This window comes from Colletotrichum godetiae (assembly GCF_030913485.1).
Source record: "Colletotrichum godetiae strain CBS 193.32 chromosome Unknown BDP55scaffold_42, whole genome shotgun sequence".
Taxonomy (NCBI): Eukaryota; Fungi; Ascomycota; class Sordariomycetes; order Glomerellales; family Glomerellaceae; genus Colletotrichum; species Colletotrichum godetiae.
The window spans coordinates 204,014-227,705 of record NW_026851290.1 but is presented as its reverse complement, the minus strand read 5'-3'; the positions used below and the strand labels follow the sequence as shown (position 1 = coordinate 227,705).

The following is a 23,692-nucleotide window of genomic DNA, read 5'->3' as shown; positions in this document are numbered from 1 at the left end:
AAAGGAAACTTATCTAATGTCCAGCATACCTCTTCCATGGCGTCGAACCTGGCCTCGTACATCCCAACATCCATCAGTTGAAGAGTTGTGGTCAAACACACAATATGATATACATCCACACACAACAAATGAACCACTAAACTCGTCCAAAGAAGACCATAGAACCCCAAGCAACCCGCTCAATAACCATAACATGATTTCTCCCCACGTCTGTACGACTACCTCATCAACTACCACCACGTCAACCCCCCCATCAACTCACAAACCTTCTCCCTGGATACACCGCATCCCAGTCCAAACTCTATCACCAGAGGGACCCCCTTGCGCGCCATCCACCCAATCCTTTTTTCTCCGACATGGAAAATCAAATCGGTCCCAAGAGAATGGATGGTGGGTAGGTGCCTGACACTTAAGCTTCAGATCACGCACACGACACGAGCAACACACATCTCGTCAGCAGTGGCGATGAACGAACCTTACATCGTCGAGGGGGTAGGGAGAGGGAGGCAATGTGGACAGGGTGACATCACCCAGGACTGGGGTGATGCTAGGCAAGGCTATCCCGATGCGACCTGCCGAGTATCAAGACGCGTCTACAAGATGACGAATGACGAGAAAATGACCATGGTTGATATGACAGATCAGAGGGAATCCAGAAACGTTCAATTCATTACGGAGACTTAGTCATCATTCAATAGCCGGTAACCGCTGGTTACCCGATGCCCAAACGCCAAATACATCGATAAAAACGCATGAAATAATTCCGGTAAATATCACCACAACTCCAAAACTCTTCAGAAAGGTCCAAACAAAAACAATCGCCGATATATGCAATACATCAAGTCCGCTCAATCGAGCCACTGCTACCCATCCTGGCCAGATCTTTATGTGCTTGTTCCCTGTAAATTGGCCTGCGACAAGCGTATTAGTTCCCGCGTTCGATGTCCCGGCTTGGATAGATATGGTTCCACAATGCGAAGAAAACACAACGAATAGAAATAGTGGTGACTAACGAGCTATTCCGGAAGAGCTGCCAGGAAGGCTCCACGAGATCCAGGAAGTATTCCACCAGGCTGGGCAGCCGCAATCCAGAAGAAGTAGTCCAAGAGAGTAGGGTTGAGTCGATTGTATCATGTGCCTAGCCTGGCGCTAGTGAACCTCACCATGCCTCATTTTCAGGTCACAGTGGATAATGGTACAATGAACCGCCAGACTCGTGTCCCATGGCAGGCTGCATTGATGGTCGCAACATGCATCCAAAAGGCAACGGATGTTGTCTGGTGCCAAGGTATATTGACCGGCAACGGCCTCTCATAATGGATGGAATGTCTTGACCGTTGTATCGCAAAGGTGGGCAGGCCAGACCACGTAGAACTCACCCACGTTGGAGATGTATCTCCTCCCTGTAATTTCTTGTTTGAGCTCAATGAGCTGACGCGAGATCCAAAAGGGTTTGGGAGTCTCGGTTGTGGGGGTCAAGGCCTTTCTTCTCCACGGCCACTGTCCGATGGGTGGTACTGCCACAAGCTGGTCCATAGCTATGATTCGGCATCTCCAAAATGGGGAATGAAGTCCTTGGTGCGGTGCGAGTGCTTTAGAGCAGATCCAGGTTTGCAAATGGCCAGTAGTTTCTTTCCAGTTGGGGAATAATTTGCGTTGCAACAAGTCCGGTTGGATGGCTGTGACGTTAGGTAAATGAGAGTCCTCAATCACGAGTGTCCCAGATCCCTATGAGGGAAGTTGCAGAAGTGTCCTTTCGAGGTTGTTCAAGAAAGTGCAGTCCGTGAACTCACCGTGCTGTCCAGATGCCGTCGTCGCCCATTCTATAAGGAAACACCATGATGACCCCGAACTCCAAAAGTCCATGTAGGAGGAATGGGACCCAGACCAGGAGAAGAGAGTAAAATGACATTACATCCACCGCCAGGACGGCTCCAGACAGCAAGGTGGTCCGTTCGAGTCGTCAAAGTCGACTCGGTTCAAGATAGTACGGTACGTCCTTTTCCGTTCCTGGGTTCCGGGCCATAAACACGTGGTAGCAAGTCATACTTGCTGAAAAGAAAAGGTTGATCGAATAGCAAAAATCGTAAGCCCATCCATTTATGCAGTCGTAAAACGTCCAGGGGTATGCGCGGCAGAATCCATTCTTGGTGAAATCCAGGTCAAGTCCAGGTGAGATCCGGGCAGGATGTAATAGAACTCGAGACGTAATGGTCCAGGAATGTATGTAGAGCCAGGAAAGCTCTGAGGCCGCGCAGAGCCAAAACGCCAGCAAAGCCAGACAACAGAGAGTGCGAGATGCATACTTGCAACTCATGAGATGGATACCACACCTCGAGTCCAGGAAAAGGGTCTATCCAGGAGAAACAATGATAAGGAAGCCGACACCGGAAACGGGTCCAAGACCCGAGATCACTAGGATCAAGTTCATGACAGCGACTCACAGGACGGGCGTCCTGTGCAGTCGGAGTGGCTACAGTAAATTCCAATGAAGGTAACGTATTAGCGACGCGGGGGGCGATGGCGGTCGGATTGGTGATGCCTGTCGGAATCCCGTTCGCTGCGGCGGGAGTGCGATGATCCACTACTTGTCGTCTGAGCTTTGGAACTCGAAGGAGGAGCAGAACCACGGGGTGCAGGGGGCTTATCATACTGTGATCCTTGGCCAGAGAGAGACGGATGAGTTACACCACCTGCTGGGGACGCTACATAATTAGATTAGGTCGACAAGGTTGGGTTGGGGTACAAAGTCGTATACGCACCGCGTCCGTACAACGGATCAGAAGCCACCGGCGTGGAGCCGTACGAAGCCGATGTCGAAGGCGGGTAGTAACCTGTGGGATATCCTGCCGGAACCTGTGATCCGGAAGGGTAAGCCGGGCCTCCTTGAGGAGGTGCCATCGATGTAGGAGTTCGAGAGGGCTGTCCTGCGCCGTAGGGGTCGGCGGGGTAGTTGCTTCGCGCCGCCATGTTTGCGGCCGTGGCAATATACGGGGGTTCACCGTATCCTTGTCCCATTTGACCTTGTCCAGCGTATCTGGGGTCGGCTCTTGGATCCGGCTGTCCAGAGTACGGATACCCACCACTTGAGTAAGAAGAAGGAGGCTGCTGTTGGTAGGAAGGGGCAGATCCAGAGTAGCCCTGGGCAGAGTTCCCTGAGTATCCTGGGGCTTGAGATCCGGGGTATCTAGGGGTGCTTTCATAGGAATCACGTCCTACGTCCGGGTAGCCAGTGGAATCCGTGGGACCATAGTGTTGGCGTGCGGAGTGAGTCTCCGACTGGCGGTACCCTGCTGTAGGGGAGTTAGAACGTCTCAACAAAAGAGCCGTCGCGTCTCTTGAGGCAAATGTACCTCCTGAACTGTTCCGGGCGGCCTGTTGCCGCCTCTCTGCCTCCCATCGCGCAGAATCGGCCTTCAAGTCGTCGATCATGGCCTACGGAGGCGATATATCAGTATGATGGTCGGAGAAGCGCGACGACAGCGGACCAGAGCCACTCACTGTTGTTAGGTTTCGGTAGGCGGTGATGTAGTAACCCTGGGAGACTTGTCCGGTCTGAGGGTTCTCGTAGTGACCTGGGCGCACGAGGGCGTCGTTGCCGAGATAGCGGCAAATATCGGCGGTGATGACCTCGCGGTCAATTCCATCTCTCGGAACGAAGTACTCGTTAGAGCGTCCGCTCTGAGCGGCAGACGAAGCCGACGGAGGGGGGCCACGGGAGGATCTCGACATGTTGACGGTTGAAAGCGGGGGTGGTCTGAGTAGGAGGAGGGTAACCGGTCGAGAGGGAGGGTCGAGCGAGGCGAGGCGACGTGAAGGTGAGAGAGAGGACAAGAGGGAGGAAGAAAAGAGAAGAAAGAGGAAGGGGAGGAGAGCAAGAAATGGGATTGTCAAGATGGCGGGAAGAAAAAGAGGAAGCATGGGAAGGCAAAAGCGGGCAGGGAGTGGGTGGTGGGCGCAGAAAAGGAACAGGCCAGAGTCTGGCTCTTCTCTTGGGGGTGGGGGCTTCTGGTAGGGAAAACCGGGACCTAGCGGGCAGCGGTAAGTGAAGTCACCGACGTGGACCAGTCAACCGCTGGGTTCTGCGTCCAGTGACCAAATGTGGTCAGTGAGGCCAGCCTGTGACTGGTCACCAACACCCCTCGTCCTCACTTTTATTTTTTATTTTTTATACTGTGGTTCTGAGCCGTTGAGGCGTGAGGTGTACTTGGTACCGAGTACTGCCCTTGTACCTTACCTTACCTCACTGCTGTTGGTGGTAGCGACCTGAACCGGGAACGTACGTACCTAAGGTACCTACTCCGTATGTGAGGTGAGGTAAGGTAGCCTCAGGTAGGCAATTCGAATGACCTAAGCCTACGGACTACCTTACACTCGCACGACACCCACACCCTCTGCCTCTACTGTGTATGGCTTGCTCTCCCTCTCTCTCTCTCTCTCTACTTCTATCTCGCTTCCTCACCCCCCGTGAAACGATGAGGTAGGATGGGAGGCCTTCTCCTTCTGCTCCGTCCATCCAGTAGAGAAGGCTCGGGACCGACCAGACAAGGAAACCACAGGGCGTGCTGGCACCACGTTGCTGGCTGACAGTCCCGTGCGGATTTTCACTCGCGCTCTTCCCAAACCCTGGCAACCTGGCCAATATGCTACTGGATCCCCTTAGTGTACGAGGAGGGGGTGCCTAGGGGTGGGTTGTGTTGCGTCTATGGTGTGGCCCAAGTCTAGCCTCTTGCTGGCCAAGCGATGAGAGCCTGCTTAGCCCAGCTTGCGCCGCCTAGTTCCCAAGAGGAAGCCAGACGGCGGGAGGATGAGAGGTATCCAGTTGTACATCTCGAGCTGTACTTCCAGTATGGATATTTCCCAGCCCCAGTCTAGGTACGAATGGATAGGCAGCGAAAACCTGACCAGCCAGCAGAGGCGGTAAAAGCCACCTGGCAGGACGGAAAGCAAAAAGCAGAAATCTGGTACAAATGCTCCGTACGGATACAGATAGACAGAGAGGCGGAGAGCGGTTGGGCGGCAGCAGGGAAGAATGGGTGGCGGCCGCTCTGAGTGGATGGAGACGGGATGAGGTGCAGGCTTGCAGCTCATGAGAGGTTGGGAGGTTGGGTTGACTTGTCGCGCAGCCCAAAAGGGATACCGAGGAACTTCCCTGCGTTGTGCGCGCACTCTGAACAACAAATATCTTACTCACGGAAGTCCAGGGCGCCCCAGGAAACGTCGTCCCGTCCGGGGCTTTCAATGCTCCGTTTTAGCGCGCAGCAAGACCACCACCTGGGTGGTCCCGATGACTAGGATAGCATTGAGCCGACATCCACGGTGACGTGCGTGAGTACGTCTGGATAGGTACAGGATGTGCGTCTGTGGGAAGAAGCAAACATGCGAGGGCTGTTGCCGCACACGCACTTGCACACCTATTGGTATCCGTACACAGAGTTGGTATTCGTTGGGATATTGAGGCCTGCCCTCTGCCTGCATTTTGTCCTCGTTGCTGTACAAATAGGCGCACGTAAGGCGAACGAAAGGCAACTGAGGCGGGCCAACTTGGTACAGGTTCTCAAGCTGACCAGTGACTGATTTACCCAGCCAAAAAGATGCAGCAGCCAAGCGCTCGTTATATATGGCTCACTGTCGTGTCAAGCTCCGAAAGGGTAGAGATGAGACAAACGGCATGATAGCGAGCTGTAGTGAGATCCAATGCGAAGGTTTGTCCTTCAAGTTACGGAGCACAGCAGGCTCGAATCTCGTTGCACCGGGGGGCTCGGCTCCATGATGCGTGTATTATTTGTCTCTGCCTCCGCCCCCCAGAAGTCGAAACTCATCCAATGCGGCAAGGCATTTCGAGGCCCAATCGAGAGAGTTGTGTGCGGGAGACGCTGTTGAGCCGAAACCGCGAGAAGATCGTCAACAGCTCAAAGTAAAATCTCGTGGCCTGTAGCCATCCTTTAGGGTGTCTTCGCCCTAAGTGAGATGCGCCATTGCCCGTGATAGAGCCCGACGCCTCTCCCAGGTCCGGATATCGTCATGTCCGGTGCTGTTGCGTGCCTCATAGGGAGGTTCGAAAAGGATCCAGACCTTCCGCCCCAAGTATTCTTGTTTGAGAATTTGGCGTAGCTGAGGCTGAAGTGCATTCATCGGCTTGGGATGAAGTAGTTTGGAGAAGATGTGGCTCGTGGGTAGTCCCTTCTAGACCGTCGTTCTATGGCGTTTTGGGCCGTCCTTGTCAAGGATGTATCGAGAAGACATTTAACTACTTTGGCGTTGTGGCGTTTTTCAACATCCGCTAGGCCATTTGATTGAGCGGCAGTCTGATTGCCGAGGCTAATAAAGAAGTATGTACTCTGTGTGTCTGTGTAACTTTGGAAAAGGCGGATGGGATGCTACGGGAGATCACATTGACATTGCAATCCGTGTCGATCCCCGTTGAACAAGCTGAGAAACATTCACAGACTTCAAAAGCTAATTTCTCCTGCTGAGACGTAGGTGACAATGGCATGCCACAGTCGGTAAGTGCACGTATAGTCTGCGCACTTGAGAACCAAGCGCGTAAGCCAGTGTTGAGAGTTGCATTTTCTTGCCGACTTCATCTGCCAAACCCCAGCCCCTGATGACCTCGTTGCCTATGTCAGTTCGCTAGACGCGAAAATGGTTAGATGATGCAAGCCTGGGTCTTTTACTTTTTTCTTCCAGTCCCTTTCAATTTTCTCAAGTCTGACTGACCGAGCTGTTGGTACCCTACTAGGACGGGATATCCCAGCCTCGGACGGCGAACAACCGGCGGGCTTTTGAGGGCGCAAAAACTAGTTGTTCGAAGCACGTCCTCAATGACAGTCCTGACGTCCGCTCCCCGGCCGACCTCTATCAAACCCCCGTAGCTGTGGAGCGTGGAAGACGGACGTTCGTTTCCTGGGACCCTTGCCCTCCACTGCCGGCCATTTCGCGACTTGACGGCGTAGCTCCCCGTTGCTTGCCCTGTCTCTTTGTCGTCCGGCAGTTGCTGGCGGTGTCCTCATCAAAATTGACTTCGCCGTTGCTACGAACCCACTCGGGGTCGGCGATGTGGCCCCTATGCATCGCTGCGAAGCGGTGGCCTATCGCTTCCGACTGCCGGGAATGCCCCGTCTCTCTTCCTCTTTCAGTCTCCATTCTGTCCGCGGTGGTCCACGGCTCAAGACAAGGCGAGTGCGTGCTTTTTTCCCGCAAACGCTGCTTTGTGTGGTTCGTACGGATACGGATATAGAGTAGTGTTACTAGTCGGGAATTTGGTAACGGTGCGTCGGTGCCAGGTGGTGGTTGGTAACGTTGGGTATCAATGCCTCGCGCCAAAAATGTGGCCCAACCCACATTGGCCCAAAGATGCCTAATTAGCAACCAATCACTTGCAGACGTCATCCGGATTGTGTCAATCCAGACGCAACCAAATCGATGCGTGAACCTCGATCCAACAGTATCACGGAACCGGCCTCGATCAGGGATCTGGTGTGCACCGGTCTCTTCCATCCAGAGCACAAGCGTAATAACTGCTATTTTCTTATTCAAGAGGCCATATTCAAGTTCGTGAATCATGTGTATGAAGCCTTACTCGCAGGCCTCATTGCCCCTGACGCTCCCAATATTGGTTTAACCCGTGGGCCGTGAGGATCCGGCTATGTCGCGGAAGGCTGCAGGCGGGAATTGGAATGACGACACTTGCGGGTAGTTTCGATCCACATGTAGCCATCAAACTCGTCGCTTGCGCCTGCGGAGACGCTCAACCGCATGTCTGTCCCTGTCCCGTCAGGCCGTTGTGGTTCGCCAAGTTGATCCGTCCTCATGTCTCATGTAACTACGTCCTCTGATAGACTGCAACCCGGCGCAAGGCCGGAAGCAACGCCCAGGGCCGCGACTGTGTCTACTGTGAGACAGGCTTGCTTCCCAAGTTGTTATACCGAGTGCCCAACTGGGCAACAACAGACAGCCAGGCCAGGCCCCGAAGTCATGTCGTCCCTGCCCTGTGGGTACCCTTGTGTAAGACTCGCCTCATAATTCGCTCGGTGAAGCTTGAATTTGGAAAGAAAACGCCCATCAGTGATCATTCCTCAGGTTCGTCGGGGGCTTCGCCGTCAATCTCCTGTACTGCGGTGACCCTTGGACCAGGTCTCAGGGCGTCAAAGTTTACCAACTTCCAAGTCTCGTCGCGTATCAGGCGGCAGGACCCGCTCGACAAACTTTTGGCGTGATGCTGGTAGAGACGGGCATATCATCAGGATTCATCCAAACTTCAGTCTGCTCTGTCCCTGCTCGAGCTTGCCGCCGCGGCCCCCCCGCTTGGCCGAAGTACCTGGAGTCTTTGGGCCGGAGCTGCGGGTGGCAGACGGATGCTGAGCAAGTGTGGGCTTGCCACGTTCTTGGTCTTGTAGATCTTTGGCAAAATGCCAATCCTCATGGCTCTGGTGCTCTTCTGGCGTTTCAAACCCCGTGTTGCACCGTGAGCACACGAAGGCCGTGATTGGCACCTGATGGAAGCCGCCGTTGCCGTCCTCGTGCGCCAGACTCATACCTGGGATAGCCGTGGAAGGCTCACCTGACTTAGTCTCTTCTCGGGGTTTGATATCGTTCGTCGCGAATGCACCGTCGGACGGCAGTTCCTCGTCGGTAGAAACGTTGCGTGTGAAGAAGCGATGGATCGCCCCTCCCTCCGTCCGACGTCTCTTTAGCGGCTTCTCTTCAGGATTGGACATGTCACTTGCTTCGCGGGTGCTCTGCCTTAGTGCTTGGGCTTCTTCTCCTTTCACCAAGAAAGCGCCAATACCCATGTTGCCTGTGATGCCGTCCTCGAAGCCGCCCACACTTAAGCTGAGGTTGGCGCATGGCCAAACGTTGCCTTCCCCTATGATCTGGTTCAAAAGGGTCTTTGCAAGTTCGAATAAGGCTTGCTCGTCTAGTGCCTTGCCCTGAGGTATTGGGCCTTGGCGTGATTTCATCTGGCCGCCATGCCGGTGGTGCAAGTTTATTGTTCTCGGCCTGCGCCTATTCTCCAAAACGCCCTCTTCAACCCAGCGAGCGAAGATGTCGGCGGCAAAGATCCTCAGCCACCGATGGGCTTGTTCCGGGGTGTTGATGTAGGGTCGGAAGGATTTTGCCGATAGCATCGACTTGATTTGTGTGCGAGAGTTGACATCACTAGTGTCGATGCCACGAATAGTATTGAAAACCCAGCTTCCGGTGTCCTGGCCTAGCTTTGCTTTCATCTGGTCCAGAGGGATGGCCAATAGCTCTTCGACGACCTCAGTGTTAAAGGTTGATACCACCGTTTCGCCAAGCTTCCCCCCGAGATTGCGTATCTTGGTGAACTTGAAGCCTGACAAGAATTGGGCTACGGCTCGGTTTCGAATGACGGTCTGTTGGTTGGGCTTCTTGTGGCCGGAGCCCAACTTGCTTAACAGCTTATTTTTGGCAATACCTCCGGAGCATGTGTAGTGTAACTTCTCCAGGATCTGTCGTCGGACATCACGGACAATCTCAGACCCAATAAGGATCGCCACGTCGTCCCAGTCCGGATCCACGGACTCCTCCTCCTCATTCAGGTCGATGAGGGCATCCGCTTGCCAATCCAGGGCTGCTATGGACGGGGCGGGAAGATTCTCCGTCGGATCGTCGTAAGGCGGTGGGTTTCTGAGCTCGGGGAAGCGTTCCAGGAGAACTGCATGGACCTGTGCGGAGAGGTCAAGAAAAACCTCGTCTATGCTGGCCTTTTCAACCTTTTGCTGATCCGTGGGCAAGCTTTCCTTGATGACCGCCAAAATCTTTCTGCATTGAAGGCGGTACGGGTCGAGCGAGACTTTGTCGCTCTGGATGTTGGCAGCGGCATCATCGCGATATGCCCATTTGTCGTCGCCTTCTCGCCAAGTTGCTACATGCTGGGCAACCAGGGTAGGGCACAACTTCTTCGCATCCGTCAAAGTGCAATGACGACCGATGCCGTGATCACGTGCTGGATAATTGACAGCAATCAATCCTTGCCTTGAGGCTGTTAGTAGTTGATAGAACGATGAGACGAAAAGGCCGCGTACCATTGCTGGACGGCCAGAGGCTGGTCCTTGGGCACGCCCAAGCGAACCATCTCGCATTGTGCATAGAAAGCATCTAGGTCAATGTGGGCTACAACTCGTAAGGGGCACGATGTATTGTAAGTCGCTAGTTGGGACAAATGTTTGAAGGTGAACTGAGATTTGCGTCTGTCGATACCGGGGATAGGGGATGATTCCCGAAAGGGCTGTGAGGACGACATGATATCACGTCGGCTGGGTTGCGCCGAAGTGCCGGTCGGCGTCGTGAGGTCCCCTGCTCGCTTGCCGGAATCTCAACGGCGTATTCCTCAGATCGACATGGACCGGAAAATTTTGACGGCAAGGCCGACAGAAAGACTTTCCCTTCTTGTCCAGTTTCGATTCCTCCCAAGTCGTTCCACGGGCGAATTTTACAGTAGCCGCTTGTCTTGAATCGAGGAGATGTGATGTGTTGTTGCACGGATGATTCTTATACGCAGGAGTTGGCAGGTAGTTGAGGCAAACGCGCCTGCAAACGCGCCTGCCATTTAGTGTCCATCAAAGATAGGTACGTACACCGGTAAGGATTTGCCGCGAACCTAAGTGGTTAGTATCTCTTTCCGGTTCCACTTTTTAGCCAACGATGACAAGCAGACGTCCTCGCAGTGCTTGTTCTGCAAGCTCTCGCAACGATATTGTTTCCATTCAGAGAGGAAAGGCTCCAATTTATCTCAATCTAATGTTCCGATGAGTGAATCCCCTGCTGTTATACAACATGAACTCATTGAAATACCAAGTGCTTTATTCTCTTCGTCGTTAATGAGAACAATAGCTCATCTTGCACGAACTCATCGGGAGCCCTTAACAGTCCAACTTCTTTCTCTCGCGAGTCGCTATCGAGAAAATTGCTACGCCGCGATATTGCGTCATGCGTCCGCTTATTCATTCCCGTTATCAGGTATCATCAGGCTCAAGAGGAATTTATGTCTTGATAATTCCCTATCTAAATCGCCTCTGCATCCTTCCTTGGCCTTCTTCAATGGCACCCTATATCTAGATTATAATCTGGACACGCCAATCCAAATCTTCACGTGCGAACATTAACTATCCTCGCCCTCTCTGAATGTCAGAACCGGTCCTTAGCCGCACGTTCACACGGCTGCAACCTCCACGATGGTGTGTCGTATGCCAGCTCTTGGAAGACGCAGCCTCGGCCGTGCCAAGAAATACGTTTCAAGACATTTCTAACCTTAGTACTCCGTACTTTGCCCGCCTTTCCCGCCCCTGATAAATCTATGAGAAAGGCATCCATCAGGCAACAGCCGTCAAGGCAACACGAGACAGGAAGATCATAATTAGGGCGCGCCGGGCTTCGAAGCATCTCAAGTACCCTTGAGCTGAGTGACTGAGTGAATCAAGTTCTCTTGTACCTTTCATTCTCTGTCTCAGTCCCCAAGCCGGCAATGTTCTGTCCCTGGCTACCATGGCCAAATCAGTCTCAGTTGGAGATTTCAACGAGCCTGCCGCGTCTACATCGCTCTCTGACCACACCCAATGCTACCAGCAGCAGGCTACGAGTTGCTCTTTCGCACATTGCGTGTCCAAAGAAGCAGGTGGTACAGTACCCAGGGTACTGCAGTCACTGGAGGATATCCAATCTGCTTTCCCCACTTCATCTTTCATTGCAGTAAACTTCATGACATACCTCCCCCATCAAGACGTCACATCTTCTCACTCAGATTGCAGGAAGCCAGACTCGACCTCCGGTTCGCAGACTGCATGCCGCGTATGTTGCCCTAGCGTTTAATCGGCCAATCTGACGAGAAGAGAAAGATCAGGCTGCATATCTCCTCGCGTATTATTTCGACTCCGCCCGGGGACTGATTATCATACCGTGCCGGCCGCAAAGCCTCGCTGTCGCCGACCACAGGGCACCGCATCCCACGACGACTAACGGAGGATAAGACACAAATTCGCTTCTCTATGCAACCCCACGCTCTACGTAATCCTATGACGGTTACCACCCTTCAGCCGAATCAGCTAGGCATCTATCCATCTGGTAGTTCGGATCAGGGGTTCATCGTGTGAACCCAGGTTCCCGTGACCCCGTTGACCACCGCTGTTCGTAGGAGGCTTGGTTGCACAGGAGCCGTCGAAATGATACATGGCGTCTTTCGGCGAGTCTTGCTAATACCATCAGGCACCCGGTCGACCTGAAACTCAACTTGTACGGTTCACCGTTTGGTTGGAATGTTGGAGTCGCTATTCACTGCAAAATTCACGGAGTGACTTGTGTGGGGTTCGAACAAGGCGCCATATCTCGCAAAGCTAGTCCATTCGGACTAGGAGGGGTCTCAGAACGAGTCATCGTTGCTAATAAACATTAGTATCTCGAAGTCAACATCTTAACCCCGCCTCAGCCCTATGGATACGAGACGGATGCCCTGGATCTCGATCATGACGGACAACCGGGTCGAGCGGCGTGGCCTACATGAAAACCCCTCACTATCTTTCGGCAAAGATGTGGTGGAATAGATCGTAAGCTGCACGGAAACTGGCCGAGGTGTCTTCGGTACCCGATCAAACAGAACATCAGGATTGCTTCTGTTGAACTCTAAACTTTGAGGTGAGCCATAAGGCTGGCCCCTTTTAGCATTGCCTTGTCCGCGTTGCCTTATCCTTGCGGGTAAGCCACATTAACGGCCCTATGGTCATCTTTGGGGTCGGCTCCCGATCTCGTCCTCTTCCCGAGGTATCGCGGTATGTTAGCTGACTGGTTGCAAGGAACCAAGTACCGGCAGGATGAAGTCGGAAATTCACCTTAAACGACCCCCTCCTATCCCGCCGCCGTAGGATCGGCCCCCATGTTGCTAGTTCCAAGAGCTCGGTCATCCCGTGCGGCTCAAGACATTACGGCGGGTAGAAGGCGTAACCTCATCGCCGGCGTCAGCCCAAGAATGTTCACCAATGTTTTACCTACAGACAACCAGTCAGGAACGACTCATTGCTAAGTTCTTTTTGGAAACCCCTCGGAGCTGAGATGTACTCTCCTGGTTTAGCGGGTGGGGGTGGTCTCGGAGCCCTATGCTGTGCTAGTCGAGAAAACGACGAACGCAAGATCCAGCACACCCATCGGTCTCTGAGCCACGAACGGGGGCCAAGACCCTTCTTCTAGGTACGTTTCGTTTGGGGGGGATGTATCATTGCCCTTCTGAGCCACGTCCGAGGATCTCGGCCATGGGTAGACCTGCACAAAGCGATCTAAACCGATTCTCTGATCTGAAACTGGAGTGCTTGCAATGAAGATACGGAAGGCAGGCGTCCGCCTCCAATGTTTCTCTAAATAGGGTAGAAATCGAATCTTGTATAAAACGATTCTGAAGACCTGTCGCTATGGATCACAGGGTGTGTCGAAGCATCTCAATACTCTCATCTATCCATCTTCTTCTACCTTCCTTGACTCCAAGTGTTTAGTTCATTCCTCGACATCAAGCTATATCCCACGATACACGTATGCTTGGCCTTGCATACTCCGCTTGAGCTGCACCCAGTATACTCTGTGAGCTTTGAAAAGTACTTGTTCAGGATTCTCTGCGTGCTTGAAGCACCTTTGTGGCTCTCGTATCTCCCAGAACATTGAAATCATACAATATGTAAGCTAAGCCAGCCAACCAGCTGCCCTTTTCTCCCACTCGTTAACTCACCACCTCTGCCCCAGGTCAGACGACGGCAACGATTCCGACACGTCGGAGCTACCTCCCAACGGCACAAAGTCCATGCCCGAGGGATCTTGGAAGTGCTGCGACTGTAACGAGAACAACAATAGCGAACTATGCGGAACGGATGACGAAGACAGAATGAAGTGCAATGGGGCATTCTGTAGTCACATCAAGTGTGACGATTGTTCAGATCCAGATTGAATTATGACTTCCCACTGTCGGCTCATGGATATCGGGATATGGGGTTCATTTTAATGCAGGATAACAGAACTGCAATAGCATGGAAAGCAGAAGATTGGCAGGCAGTCTGGAGTTACGAGTTTTCGTAATGCCGCGCGGATACGGATATGGCATGATACACGAAGAATAGCAATTTCTCTCTCATTATTTAATTTTTCTCCGTCGATGACAACAGCCCGAGATTTTGAATAGCTTCTTACTCATTGCAACACTCCCCTGATCACAAGCTCCATTATCCATTAGCGTTTACTGAAACAACGCCATGGATCTGCGGCCGCCAAAAATATCGTCACTCATCGCAGCCATAGCCAGTTCACGATGGCTTGACAAAAATGTCAAAAAACATACAACACCAGGTATTCGCTGGTCGTCACCGACCCAACTACTAATCCGGCCCTCATTGGCTTATCTATGGGAGAGCGGACGGGATCCCGAGTTTTCCAATGGGTATGGTCGTATGTGGCAGAGTGTACCGGGTAGTGAGTTCATGATGTCCTGAGATCAGGTGAGCTACAGGACATCGGATCAGCCCCACCGTTTCCGCCGCCGTTCGGTGGTCGCGCCATTGGTCCGGTGGATCTTTAAGGTCGATAGGTCCGAGGAGATGATGGTCTCGCCCGGAACCTAGGTAAGGTATACCACTCTAGGCCCATGAGGTGGATGCTGGAACCCCAGTCGTCCGGATGCTCCTAAATCTAACCATGCAACTAGGCCCATCAGAAAGTCCTGAGTAGGTGGAATATTCTGACAATGTGTATGAGCTGGTCTGCCCGATTTATCCGTATAATGAATTAATTACTACATAAGAAGGCTTAACGTTAGTTACGTATGCGTGTAGGTGTGTGAATGTTGGTATATAAACCAAAATAAAACGCCGGCCCCCTTTGCATTGCCCAACCCCCTATTAGCGCCGAAATGTGCAAGGACGTTCGATATAATTGAACCTCGGTCAACGATCGATGTCTCTCAGCTCATGCATCTCCATTCCGCTAGATGTACGGTTAGGGTCAGGCAAACCGTGTCGTTCTCTGAGCGTCTGTATCAACGGGCCCATCTCGTAGTCACTCTCCATGCTATCGTGATTGGCGCACGGGGACCTGCGTATGGGCAAAAGCCAGTCGATCAAAGAGTACCCCATAATGGACGTCCAGTTTCTGGCGTACCCGAGATCCCACGGATTTTCATCCGGTTCGGTCCTGATGATGGCAAACGTGCGCGTAGCTAGTCGGTCGCGAGGGGCCTCGCTGTCGACAGTGGCGTCCGAGGAGGTAGGTATCCCTTGGGGATATTTTGGTAGTGGGTATGTGATCGTGCCGTAGCTACTTCCTGGCCGAGTGCCATTGGGTACTCTGATTGCTAGTTGATGAACCCATGACTTGCGAAGGGCATCGATGTTGGTAATATTAAGTAGAATAAAGCGCCAAGAAGTCGCAGTCATAAGAAAGGTGAAGAGTCCAAAGAAACCGGCGATGGCGACGCCTGAGATCGTTCTCCCGTCTACAGACCCTTCGCGCACCTGCAAAGCCAGACAGTAGGCCGTCTGGCCCAATGCAACTGAGCAATATATGGCGCAATAGAAGGTGAACTGAGCAAAGAACTTGAAGGCTACATTCTGTCAGTATAAAGCCCGTGCCGCAGATCGTATCAACTCACAGGTCTCCGATACCATGCCGCCGACCCAGGGACAATAGTGGTCCATCTTTCGTACGCATCGCTCAACCTCGCTCGAATGATGAGCTCTATCGGGTTTCCAGTTGCGGCACTCGGAGCACCATTTCGGCCGTCCGTCACTTTCGCAAACGAAGACATCCTTGCTATAGAATCCCTCCAAGCCGGGGCTGTCCGGGTCCTGATCGGGACCAGTGTAGTACGGCTGGCTTTCCAAGTCTCCCTCCTTTCTCCGCCTACCCTTCTTGTTCGCTTCTCTAAGTGCATGTTGAGCTTGTGGGCCGAGCGGTACCAAGCCAGGGTCTGCTTTGATCTCCAGGAACGTTCGTAGGTAGGCGGCGATCGTGAGGAGGTAGAAAAAGAGGTAGAGGGTGATTGTCGAAATTGCGGCGCCGTGCTCACCCCTGGTTCTATACAGGTAGTCGACTGCGACGCAAGGTTAGCAGAGTGAAGAAGTCATACAAGTGGATCAACTCACCGCCTAGATAGGCCACGACCACGTAGGTAGCATAGCCGCTCGTGCCAGTGATGATGAGGGGGATGATGCGCGTCACCCATCGCGAGGCACATTTCGTGCTGGTGGCTTGCGACATTGCAACGGCGCATTCATTTCCGGCACATGGAAACAAGAATGAGGACAAATTAAATGAGCCAAAGAGAGCGTGGAAGTTGCGAGCGACGGGCTATAGAGCCTCGCCAGACGATGCGACGATTGCGCAGATGCGCAAGATCAGAGATGGTCGTCGTTCTTTCCGGAAATTAGTGCCGGGACGACGGACAAGTTCTGGGCGCTTCGAGGTGCGTGCAGAGATGCAGCTGGGTGTCATTGCACCTCCACCGTCAATTTACACAGGGCCGAAGAATAGCGGGTACAGGGAAGACAGGGGCGGGAGAGACGCGCTGCAGAACATGCGCGGAACAATGGACTTGTTATGCTGAAGTGGATCAATAACGGGAACAGCGGCTTCAGCCCTACAGCATCCGGCCAGCCTCCACTCCTTGCGGGTTTCCCTTCACCATGTTCTTTCTTCACTGCAAAATGTCGATCACTCAAGCTTCATATCATCCAATGGACAAAGTGGCCTCTCAGCTGCGAGACACAACCCTTTTCTTTCCCGAGGAAAACATCCCGCGGAAACTTCATGGGTAACCTGCAGTCCGTGGTTCGTCCGATACTCCGTCTCCGATCGGTGCTGCGCCTTCATCTTGGTTCACTCAAGGCCAACGAAGCCTCCAGATGAGTGGGCATGCTGATTCATCCTACGACAACAATGTCTTTCAAGTTCCAATGAACGATTTGCACTGCGTATCAGAACACGAGACTGCTTTCTATTTGATTCGCTAGGCATTACGCGGCACCGTGGCTTGTAGATGTTTCAGCTATGGCGATTTTGTTCATCAGCTGACGGCTCATTGGTAATCATCAAGAACTACATCTTTCACCTCCAGTCCAAAGAGAGACTCCGTTCGCGGTTCAATTCATCTTTGTGATTTCCCTTTATGTTATAGCCTTTCCAGACACTTGTACCAAAGCGATCAGATCTTCAGTCGAGCGTGGGTGGAGTAGAAAATGCTACGCCCTGACGCCCGGCATACTAGGCTGCCACGCCCGATAACGAGAATTTTCGACACCAAACGGAATAAGCTCAGGACCAGCGGGAGAGCCTTTATATACCCCTCCAAGTCCATTCCTTTCACCAGCCAGGAGGCGCCCGTCTAGGTCGACGGGTCAGGTCAAACTGGCTGGGTGGTAAAGTGGTTGAAGGTCAACAACCAAAACGCCAACCGGCCTACTCCACGACAGGCTTAGCTAGTACCCGAGTTCGAATCCTAGCATGGGCACCAGAGATGTAGCCCCCGCCGGGAGGTGACCTCTTTTTTCCAATATCTGTTGGACCTTTTCGACGATTAATTATATGTACAATCCGCGAGAGTTTAGTTGGCAACCTCTAAGGCCGCCACCACCACCAAGGGGCAGGCAAAACTGCAATAACACACACCGACGCGGGACACTACTTCTTCCAGAGAACAATTACAAAACACTTCTCTTCACAAGCAACACGATGGCAGGCAGGCTTTCACACTTTCAATACGACAGCCCAGTGCTGACTGCTCTCCTACTCAAGGTAATCTACATCCTGGAGGATCAGGCCATCAAGATCTTACGACTATCCTGAGATCATCCCTCCATCACGCCGCTATCAGAACTAGCCCTATTACTTCTTGATGGGTATCCGGCATTGAGCCTCAAAACATGGTGTTGGGATCATGTACTTGAGATCTTCTTGTTCACAGCCTCTCACACATCACCTACCTTACATGCACATCGAGCTCAATCTACCACGCTATCCCTGCTTTGGTCCGACAGCCAGCCACATCGAGGCCTGCCTTGGAGATCCCGCATCTCTTTCCTCGACTTCAAGGACAAGGTCCGCAGATTATCAGGCTGTGCGGCACATGTGCCGATGGCCCCTCACAGACGACGCATGACCTGTCCAGGAAAGTTGATTAATGTAGGACTCTGCCTAGGCTTGCACTACCAGGACCTGATGCTATCCTGAGGACCGCATGTAGCATTCGTGTGGTCAGCCGGCCAAAAGAGCCGCATTACCATAGTTTTATATAAGAAGCTCGACTACCCCCGTTCTTCACCTCTGTTCTCCGTCCGTCGTCGCTGGAATGGATCTCTTGACGGCTGACACAACAACACCTGAATGGACTGTCGCACATACGCCCAACGTATGAATACCCTCATTGGCACGATTCGACTTGAATACGTCTTAGCTATTTCGATCCCCACGATTCGATCGCACCAGTCGGAGGACGAAGGAGCGATTTCGGCGAATAAGAAGCATGAATAGAAGGCTGCATCTTTCCCACCGACAATATCCATAATACGAGTATGCAGTGTAAGTTTTGGACGGTGTAGTACACTCAACTGATAGGTCGGAGTATTGTTACAACTACGTTCTACACCTACCATTACAACAGTAGACTTAATCCGCCGTTGTACTACTGTTTGTTCCTAGGTTCGTTTCTATCTTCTTAATCTTCCAACATCACCAGCCAAACCTCAACCAAGGACTGACTCGGAATCAGATCCACGACGGAGGTTTCTACGACCTGCTTTCCCCAAATGTATTTCAGGTTACTCTGCAGCTTCGTTTTCAAACCAAACGACTCTGAACAACGGCAGATCTCTAGGAGAATCACGTGACACAGTTATCAATATGCAGGTCCAGTTCCTCCATTGAGACAAGACCTCCGGCTGCTTACGCAATACTGCATGGAGACTCTCCCCTCACGTGTCGCACCTCGCTTCAGAGCACAATCCGACGCCTCTTTTGTTCACTCTCGACAGGACTGCTGCCTATCAATGGTTCGCATCTCACATCAGGCCTGACCGTGGTCCGACAGACACCTCTCCCTTGGTTCCTCTAAGTACCGGTTTTCACTCTCGTCTTGGCCGCATACGCACCGCATACGCATCACGTACGCGCACCTGTGGGAGTAAAGGCTGCGTCTGATGCCTGGGTCGATGGAGTATAGCTACAACTGGAACGAGTGTGACTCCATCTCGAACGTCGAGGCCAAATCGCAGCCCAAGGTCCATCTTGGGCATACGTACCATGCGGCTCTGCTCACTCTGGAATCAGCCTTTGAAAGCCTTGAGTTTCAGGTAGGGGGAGATGGGTGCCTGGTTATTCGGTGAGAATTTGCCTGTATCAGGGCAACTTCCCCCTCGCCCTTTGTGCAACACACATAGAGCAGTCCTCGGGTCCACCCTAGTCAACTAACTCCTTCAGATACCGACAAAAGCCGCAGAGCCGCATAGCAGAGCCTCCTCCGTTGTAGTAGAGCCGCACATCCGCTTCACATTGGGGATTCAGACGGCTTCCACCCATTTCCTAACCCATGGCGTTGCTCTGCCGCCCTTCCCCGTACTTTCGGCGCGAGACAAAAGGAGTCATATTCTCCCCTTCTCCTCGTCACTGGTGGGTATCTGCTCGAAAAATGTCTAGGCTAATTTTGTCCCAGACCACCTACCGTACTCTTATCTACCTAAACATACCGTGACATCGGTCGAACCACCGCTCCGGAAACTGAAACGCCTGTACGGGACCTATTAGGGCAGAGGTTACATACCAATTATCAGCCTAGAGGCGGCTTAACTGGAAGGCGCAGTGGTAGCATTTGAGGTCGCGTTATGGAGTGTGGAATTCCAACTTCTTCCGAGGCAAGCAGGATGCCTTCTGGAACAGCCACGATGGGCACCGGTTGACAACAGGAGTATCCACAAGAGGACTCATTCACGCCGGCGGTGCCTCCGTTTAAGGCACCCCGTGAACGACGATCTAGTGACCCTCGTTACGTGGCTTGAGACCTAGTTGGCCAACATTTCCATCGCCTCGGCCAGGCTTTCTTTTGACACTGCCTTCGATTGTGATGACAATGGGACTATGCGGACGATACAAACTAAGTGATATGGAGGTTGGCCTTGAGGTTTCGCGTATATAAGAGATGGGCTCCTGAGGTTCAAGTATGGCTTGGATTTACACCACCAGCGCCTTCAGCTTCCTTTCGAGCATCTGCTAGTTATACTCGTCTAAGAATCTACCACTCTTCTCTCTGATCTCTTTGCACCAAGACTCAATCTATCACAATGCCCTCATCTAAGCCATCATCCAAGACTTACGTCCAGGTCTGGACATGCGTAAGCCAATATTGAGCCATTACTCCTTCAACTCAACAACTAACATTTAACAGTGCATTTGCGGTGACTCTGGAATGACCACGAGAATCGACTACTGCCCGGCATGCCACAACATTCGTTGCAGCCGTTGCCCGGTTCAGACTACCAGAGTGCGATAGCCGTCTTCGCCGACGCTTCATCGTTGTTCTATACCGGCGAAATCACAGCAGCGGCAAATTCGACAACCTCAACTAACTACGGCGCACACAATCATTCGAAAGTACCTTGACCCCTCCTGGTCATGCACCCGGCACGATGCGGGAAGCAGCAGGGATGTTTTCTGGGGTGGCATCCAGTTCCGCCCACGCGGAGTTGCATGTTCAGGGTGGATGGAGTTGGTTCGAAGTTCACAATTCGATCCTACTCGCTCAGATCTCTTTTATTTCTCATTGGCCGGTTCCATGCGTCGTTCTTTTTAGTCTCTTGCCTGAGTCACATGGCATGCATGCGACTCCCGCTAGGGGCCAAGAAGGGGTCGACTATGTGATTGGAGCTTTCTTTACTATCTTGATTTCATTTGTTAAGGATCTTGAGCGGTTACGAGTTATAGTTTCCTTGCTCACTACTGTCGTTTCATTGGACGATTATATATGTATTAGAGGGTCTAAGACGCAAGTCATTTGCTAGATAGACTAGAAGTCTCACGACTCATCCTCAATGGACTCATCTCATTTTTGCTTTGCAACGTTACCCAGCCTTTTGAAAGTTTAGAATCTTTTTTTCTTTTGAGCCATGTAAGATCATTAATTACGGAATTCAGTGTCAAATAGGAAGTGAACAATGCCGATTGGAGTGTGTAAGTCGACCCAGTGTGGCGAAGCCCGACTCCACACAATCTCATCACAGTCACAAGTCGCAAACAAAAACAATTCCGCAAAGCTACAGACAATGAAGAGACAAAGTAGCCATGACACCTTTTGCTTTTGGTAATTCGTAATTTGGGCACTAGAAATACGTCGCATTCGCGGATGAGACTAGACTATGACCCGGTGTAAGCCCACGCAGCGCCTTTCCTGAGCATCGAGTAACGTTGCTGTTCGTCATCAACCGGCCTTCTCCGAGCTTCACATGGAATTTTCACATGCCACATAAGTTGCCTACAACCAGCGAGCCGTAAGACTGTTGAAATTGTTCACCATCCATTGGCGTGATCTCTATAGAAACAAGGACGGATAGCATCATGTAATTTGCCCGAGAACATGAACAGCCACTCGCTCGAGGCATCCTTGAGAGAAAGCCAGAATGCCGCCAGTCGTATCTTGCAAACCAATGATAACCCAATGCCAAAAGTCTTTTGTCTCCCTTTGACATTATGATGTATGAATACCTCATGACCTCCTACAGTAAACATCCAATTCGAGCATGTGCGATGGGCCACCACAAACTCTCAAGGTCCACCTCAAGGCACTCTCGTAAAGCAGCCAATGCCCGACAAGCTCTTCAACTCCAACGACATGATTCGTTCTCGGATGACGGGACGTGATGAGGCCTCGTTCAGGCACGTCGTCACATCAAACCTCGCAGCAACCTTGAAATCACATGGAAGGACCTGCATGTGGCCCAATATGCGGTCTAGGAAGATCCACGAAAGCCCTGTAGACTCAATTAGCTCCCGGCCTCCGGGGCTATGGGCTTAATGAGGGTATGAGCCGGAGAAGGGCGTTGGATGAAAGGCGGGATATGTTGGGTGGGAAGCTGCAGCAGCGTCTCGGTACTAGGTGGTTCGCCTCGTGTGAGTGTGCGTGGACAACTTGAAGAAAGATAGAGGGGGTGCTGCAATCGAGTTAGGCTCTCTCATCCACAGGCAAAAAAGTCCCTGGTTAGGGGGTAAGAGTTACTACATTCGAATTGGTGCCGGGGTGCCTCGTGGCGGACGTTGCGCCTCGCGCCTGCGTTGGTCTCCCACCCCGCGGCCGCGGGAGCTGTCGTGATGGTCCGCCATGCGACCATCATGCACAACATAAACAACGGTCCAACCGCCCTGAAGGATGAAAGTGCCCTTTTTACCGGGAGACCGGGAAGGGCGACGTCGGAGGCGGCAGTGACGCCACATGGGAGGCACAAGGGCCGCCCCCGACACCGAGTGCAAAAGAAAAAGACCTGCGGCAGCAACAAATGCATCACCGAACGAACGACATTTGCTATCTTCTTGGAACATAAAGTGAGACCAATGTCTTTGCGAGGAATCGGTGCCTGTTGTCATACGTTGATTAAACACCGGAGGAAAATGAGGAAATACGTGAGGAAAAAAGAGGCATGTGAGGCCACCTTGGTCATGATTGGTAGTGAGGAAGAGGACCAATATGAAATTGTTACCGGGAGAGGTGGCGCAAGAGCCAAGCCTCACGGAGGAAGCCGTTGAGGAAGAGGATATCGAGGATTTCCAATTTTGCTCAGCTGCAATAATGACTCTTGACTGAGGAAATACAGAGGAAACTGCGCACCTGCGCAGGTCCATTCCAAAATGCCTCTGAGGATGAGGACGGAAATCAAAAGAGATAAAAGAAACGTCTACGCTCGCTGGCAGAAACTTGAAGTCGTCTCTCGATATCGGCACCAGCAACAGCTTTCATAGACTTCTTTAAGGACCGCTATAGCACGCTCTCATCACTCTCATCGCTCTCCAAATCTTCAATCACCTCTTCCTATCACATCAAACATCAACACCAGCAATGGGTCACCCCAAGAGTTCAAGCTCCAAGAGCCACGGCGGCTCCCACGGAAAATCTCACGGTAGCAGTTCTGGTTCTAGCAGCAAGAGGCAGTACGTCGACGTCATGGTCTGGTATTGCGTGAGTGATAGCCCCATCCCAGCTCATATTGCCTTTTACATGGCATCGTCCGACTAACATGCTTTGCCCTTAGGATCATTGTACCACCAATGGCCCGTGGAACATTCAGCTTGACGTATTCTGTCCCAACTGTAGACATCAACGCTGCCACGGTTGCCAGACCAGCGTCATCCGCCAGCGTGTCGGTCAATGAGCGGGTGTGATTCACCTTGGATGAGAGTGTCTGCAGGATTGTTCCTAAAGCCTAGGAGACGCGCGCGGGGGGGGGGGTTGCGACAGATACCAAGCAGATAGATAGAATTGATATGATTGTAGCTTAGGCAGTGATCGGCCCAGCAGTGGGCTTGTAATTGCGAACGAGACCTTGAAAGAACAAGACTTTTGTGACTGTAGAGTGTGGCTCGTGGTGATTCGCCAAACCGGCCGCCCTTCCGTGTAGAAACTTGACGTCATGTAACGAAACATTGCTTGCGCAGCACTCTACGCTCGACC

The 23,692-nt window shown here is 52.3% G+C and overlaps 8 protein-coding genes across 8 annotated transcripts; 1 reads left to right on the top strand and 7 right to left on the bottom strand.

The window, feature by feature from the left end:
- Positions 1 to 546: 546 nt before the first annotated feature.
- BDP55DRAFT_281908 (uncharacterized protein) lies at positions 547 to 1,227 on the bottom strand. The gene is made up of 2 exons (XM_060566478.1): positions 1,014 to 1,227; positions 547 to 911 (listed from the first exon to the last, which is right to left on the bottom strand). Exons 1-2 carry the CDS (start codon positions 1,132 to 1,134, stop codon positions 688 to 690), a joined length of 345 nt encoding a protein of 114 aa, XP_060425962.1. The 5' UTR covers positions 1,135 to 1,227; the 3' UTR covers positions 547 to 687.
- Positions 1,228 to 1,311: 84 nt separating this feature from the next.
- On the bottom strand, positions 1,312 to 1,866 carry BDP55DRAFT_635378 (uncharacterized protein; the record flags this gene model as incomplete). Its single annotated transcript, XM_060572772.1, has 2 exons — positions 1,312 to 1,679; positions 1,794 to 1,866. The coding sequence occupies 2 exons, from the start codon at positions 1,864 to 1,866 to the stop codon at positions 1,312 to 1,314; spliced, it is 441 nt and encodes a 146-aa protein (XP_060425961.1).
- Positions 1,867 to 2,718: 852 nt separating this feature from the next.
- BDP55DRAFT_731846 (uncharacterized protein) lies at positions 2,719 to 3,732 on the bottom strand (the record flags this gene model as incomplete). The annotated part of the gene is made up of 3 exons (XM_060579873.1): positions 2,719 to 3,293; positions 3,354 to 3,435; positions 3,502 to 3,732. 3 exons carry the CDS (start codon positions 3,730 to 3,732, stop codon positions 2,719 to 2,721), a joined length of 888 nt encoding a protein of 295 aa, XP_060425960.1.
- Positions 3,733 to 6,861: 3,129 nt separating this feature from the next.
- BDP55DRAFT_635376 (uncharacterized protein) lies at positions 6,862 to 7,566 on the bottom strand (the record flags this gene model as incomplete). The annotated part of the gene is made up of 1 exon (XM_060572771.1): positions 6,862 to 7,566. The coding sequence occupies one exon, from the start codon at positions 7,564 to 7,566 to the stop codon at positions 6,862 to 6,864; it is 705 nt and encodes a 234-aa protein (XP_060425959.1).
- Positions 7,567 to 8,249: 683 nt separating this feature from the next.
- On the bottom strand, positions 8,250 to 10,270 carry BDP55DRAFT_635375 (impB/mucB/samB family protein; the record flags this gene model as incomplete). Its single annotated transcript, XM_060572770.1, has 2 exons — positions 8,250 to 10,002; positions 10,053 to 10,270. The coding sequence occupies 2 exons, from the start codon at positions 10,268 to 10,270 to the stop codon at positions 8,250 to 8,252; spliced, it is 1,971 nt and encodes a 656-aa protein (XP_060425958.1).
- A 4,666-nt stretch (positions 10,271 to 14,936) lies between these two features.
- BDP55DRAFT_696480 (DHHC zinc finger protein) lies at positions 14,937 to 16,248 on the bottom strand (the record flags this gene model as incomplete). Its single annotated transcript, XM_060577579.1, has 3 exons — positions 14,937 to 15,592; positions 15,641 to 16,081; positions 16,134 to 16,248. 3 exons carry the CDS (start codon positions 16,246 to 16,248, stop codon positions 14,937 to 14,939), a joined length of 1,212 nt encoding a protein of 403 aa, XP_060425957.1.
- A 4,070-nt stretch (positions 16,249 to 20,318) lies between these two features.
- Positions 20,319 to 20,527, top strand: BDP55DRAFT_731843 (uncharacterized protein; the record flags this gene model as incomplete). The annotated part of the gene is made up of 2 exons (XM_060579872.1): positions 20,319 to 20,369; positions 20,423 to 20,527. The coding sequence occupies 2 exons, from the start codon at positions 20,319 to 20,321 to the stop codon at positions 20,525 to 20,527; spliced, it is 156 nt and encodes a 51-aa protein (XP_060425956.1).
- A 1,359-nt stretch (positions 20,528 to 21,886) lies between these two features.
- BDP55DRAFT_281487 (uncharacterized protein) lies at positions 21,887 to 22,973 on the bottom strand. The gene is made up of 2 exons (XM_060566477.1): positions 22,250 to 22,973; positions 21,887 to 22,181 (listed from the first exon to the last, which is right to left on the bottom strand). The coding sequence occupies exons 1-2, from the start codon at positions 22,864 to 22,866 to the stop codon at positions 22,034 to 22,036; spliced, it is 765 nt and encodes a 254-aa protein (XP_060425955.1). The 5' UTR covers positions 22,867 to 22,973; the 3' UTR covers positions 21,887 to 22,033.
- Between the last annotated feature and the right edge of the window lie 719 nt (positions 22,974 to 23,692).

Bases quoted from the DNA above. Each gene is read 5' to 3' on its own strand.
- BDP55DRAFT_281908 (XM_060566478.1), bottom strand. From the start codon at position 1,134: ATGATACAATCGACTCAACCCTACTCTCTTGGACTACTTCTTCTGGAT. The intron at 912-1,013 runs GTTAGTCACCAC...CGCTTGTCGCAG, and splicing joins CAGCTCTTCCGGAATAGCTC to GCCAATTTACAGGGAACAAG.
- BDP55DRAFT_281487 (XM_060566477.1), bottom strand. From the start codon at position 22,866: ATGGACCTGCGCAGGTGCGCAGTTTCCTCTGTATTTCCTCAGTCAAGA. The intron at 22,182-22,249 runs GTAGTAACTCTT...ACTCGATTGCAG, and splicing joins ACCCCGGCACCAATTCGAAT to CACCCCCTCTATCTTTCTTC.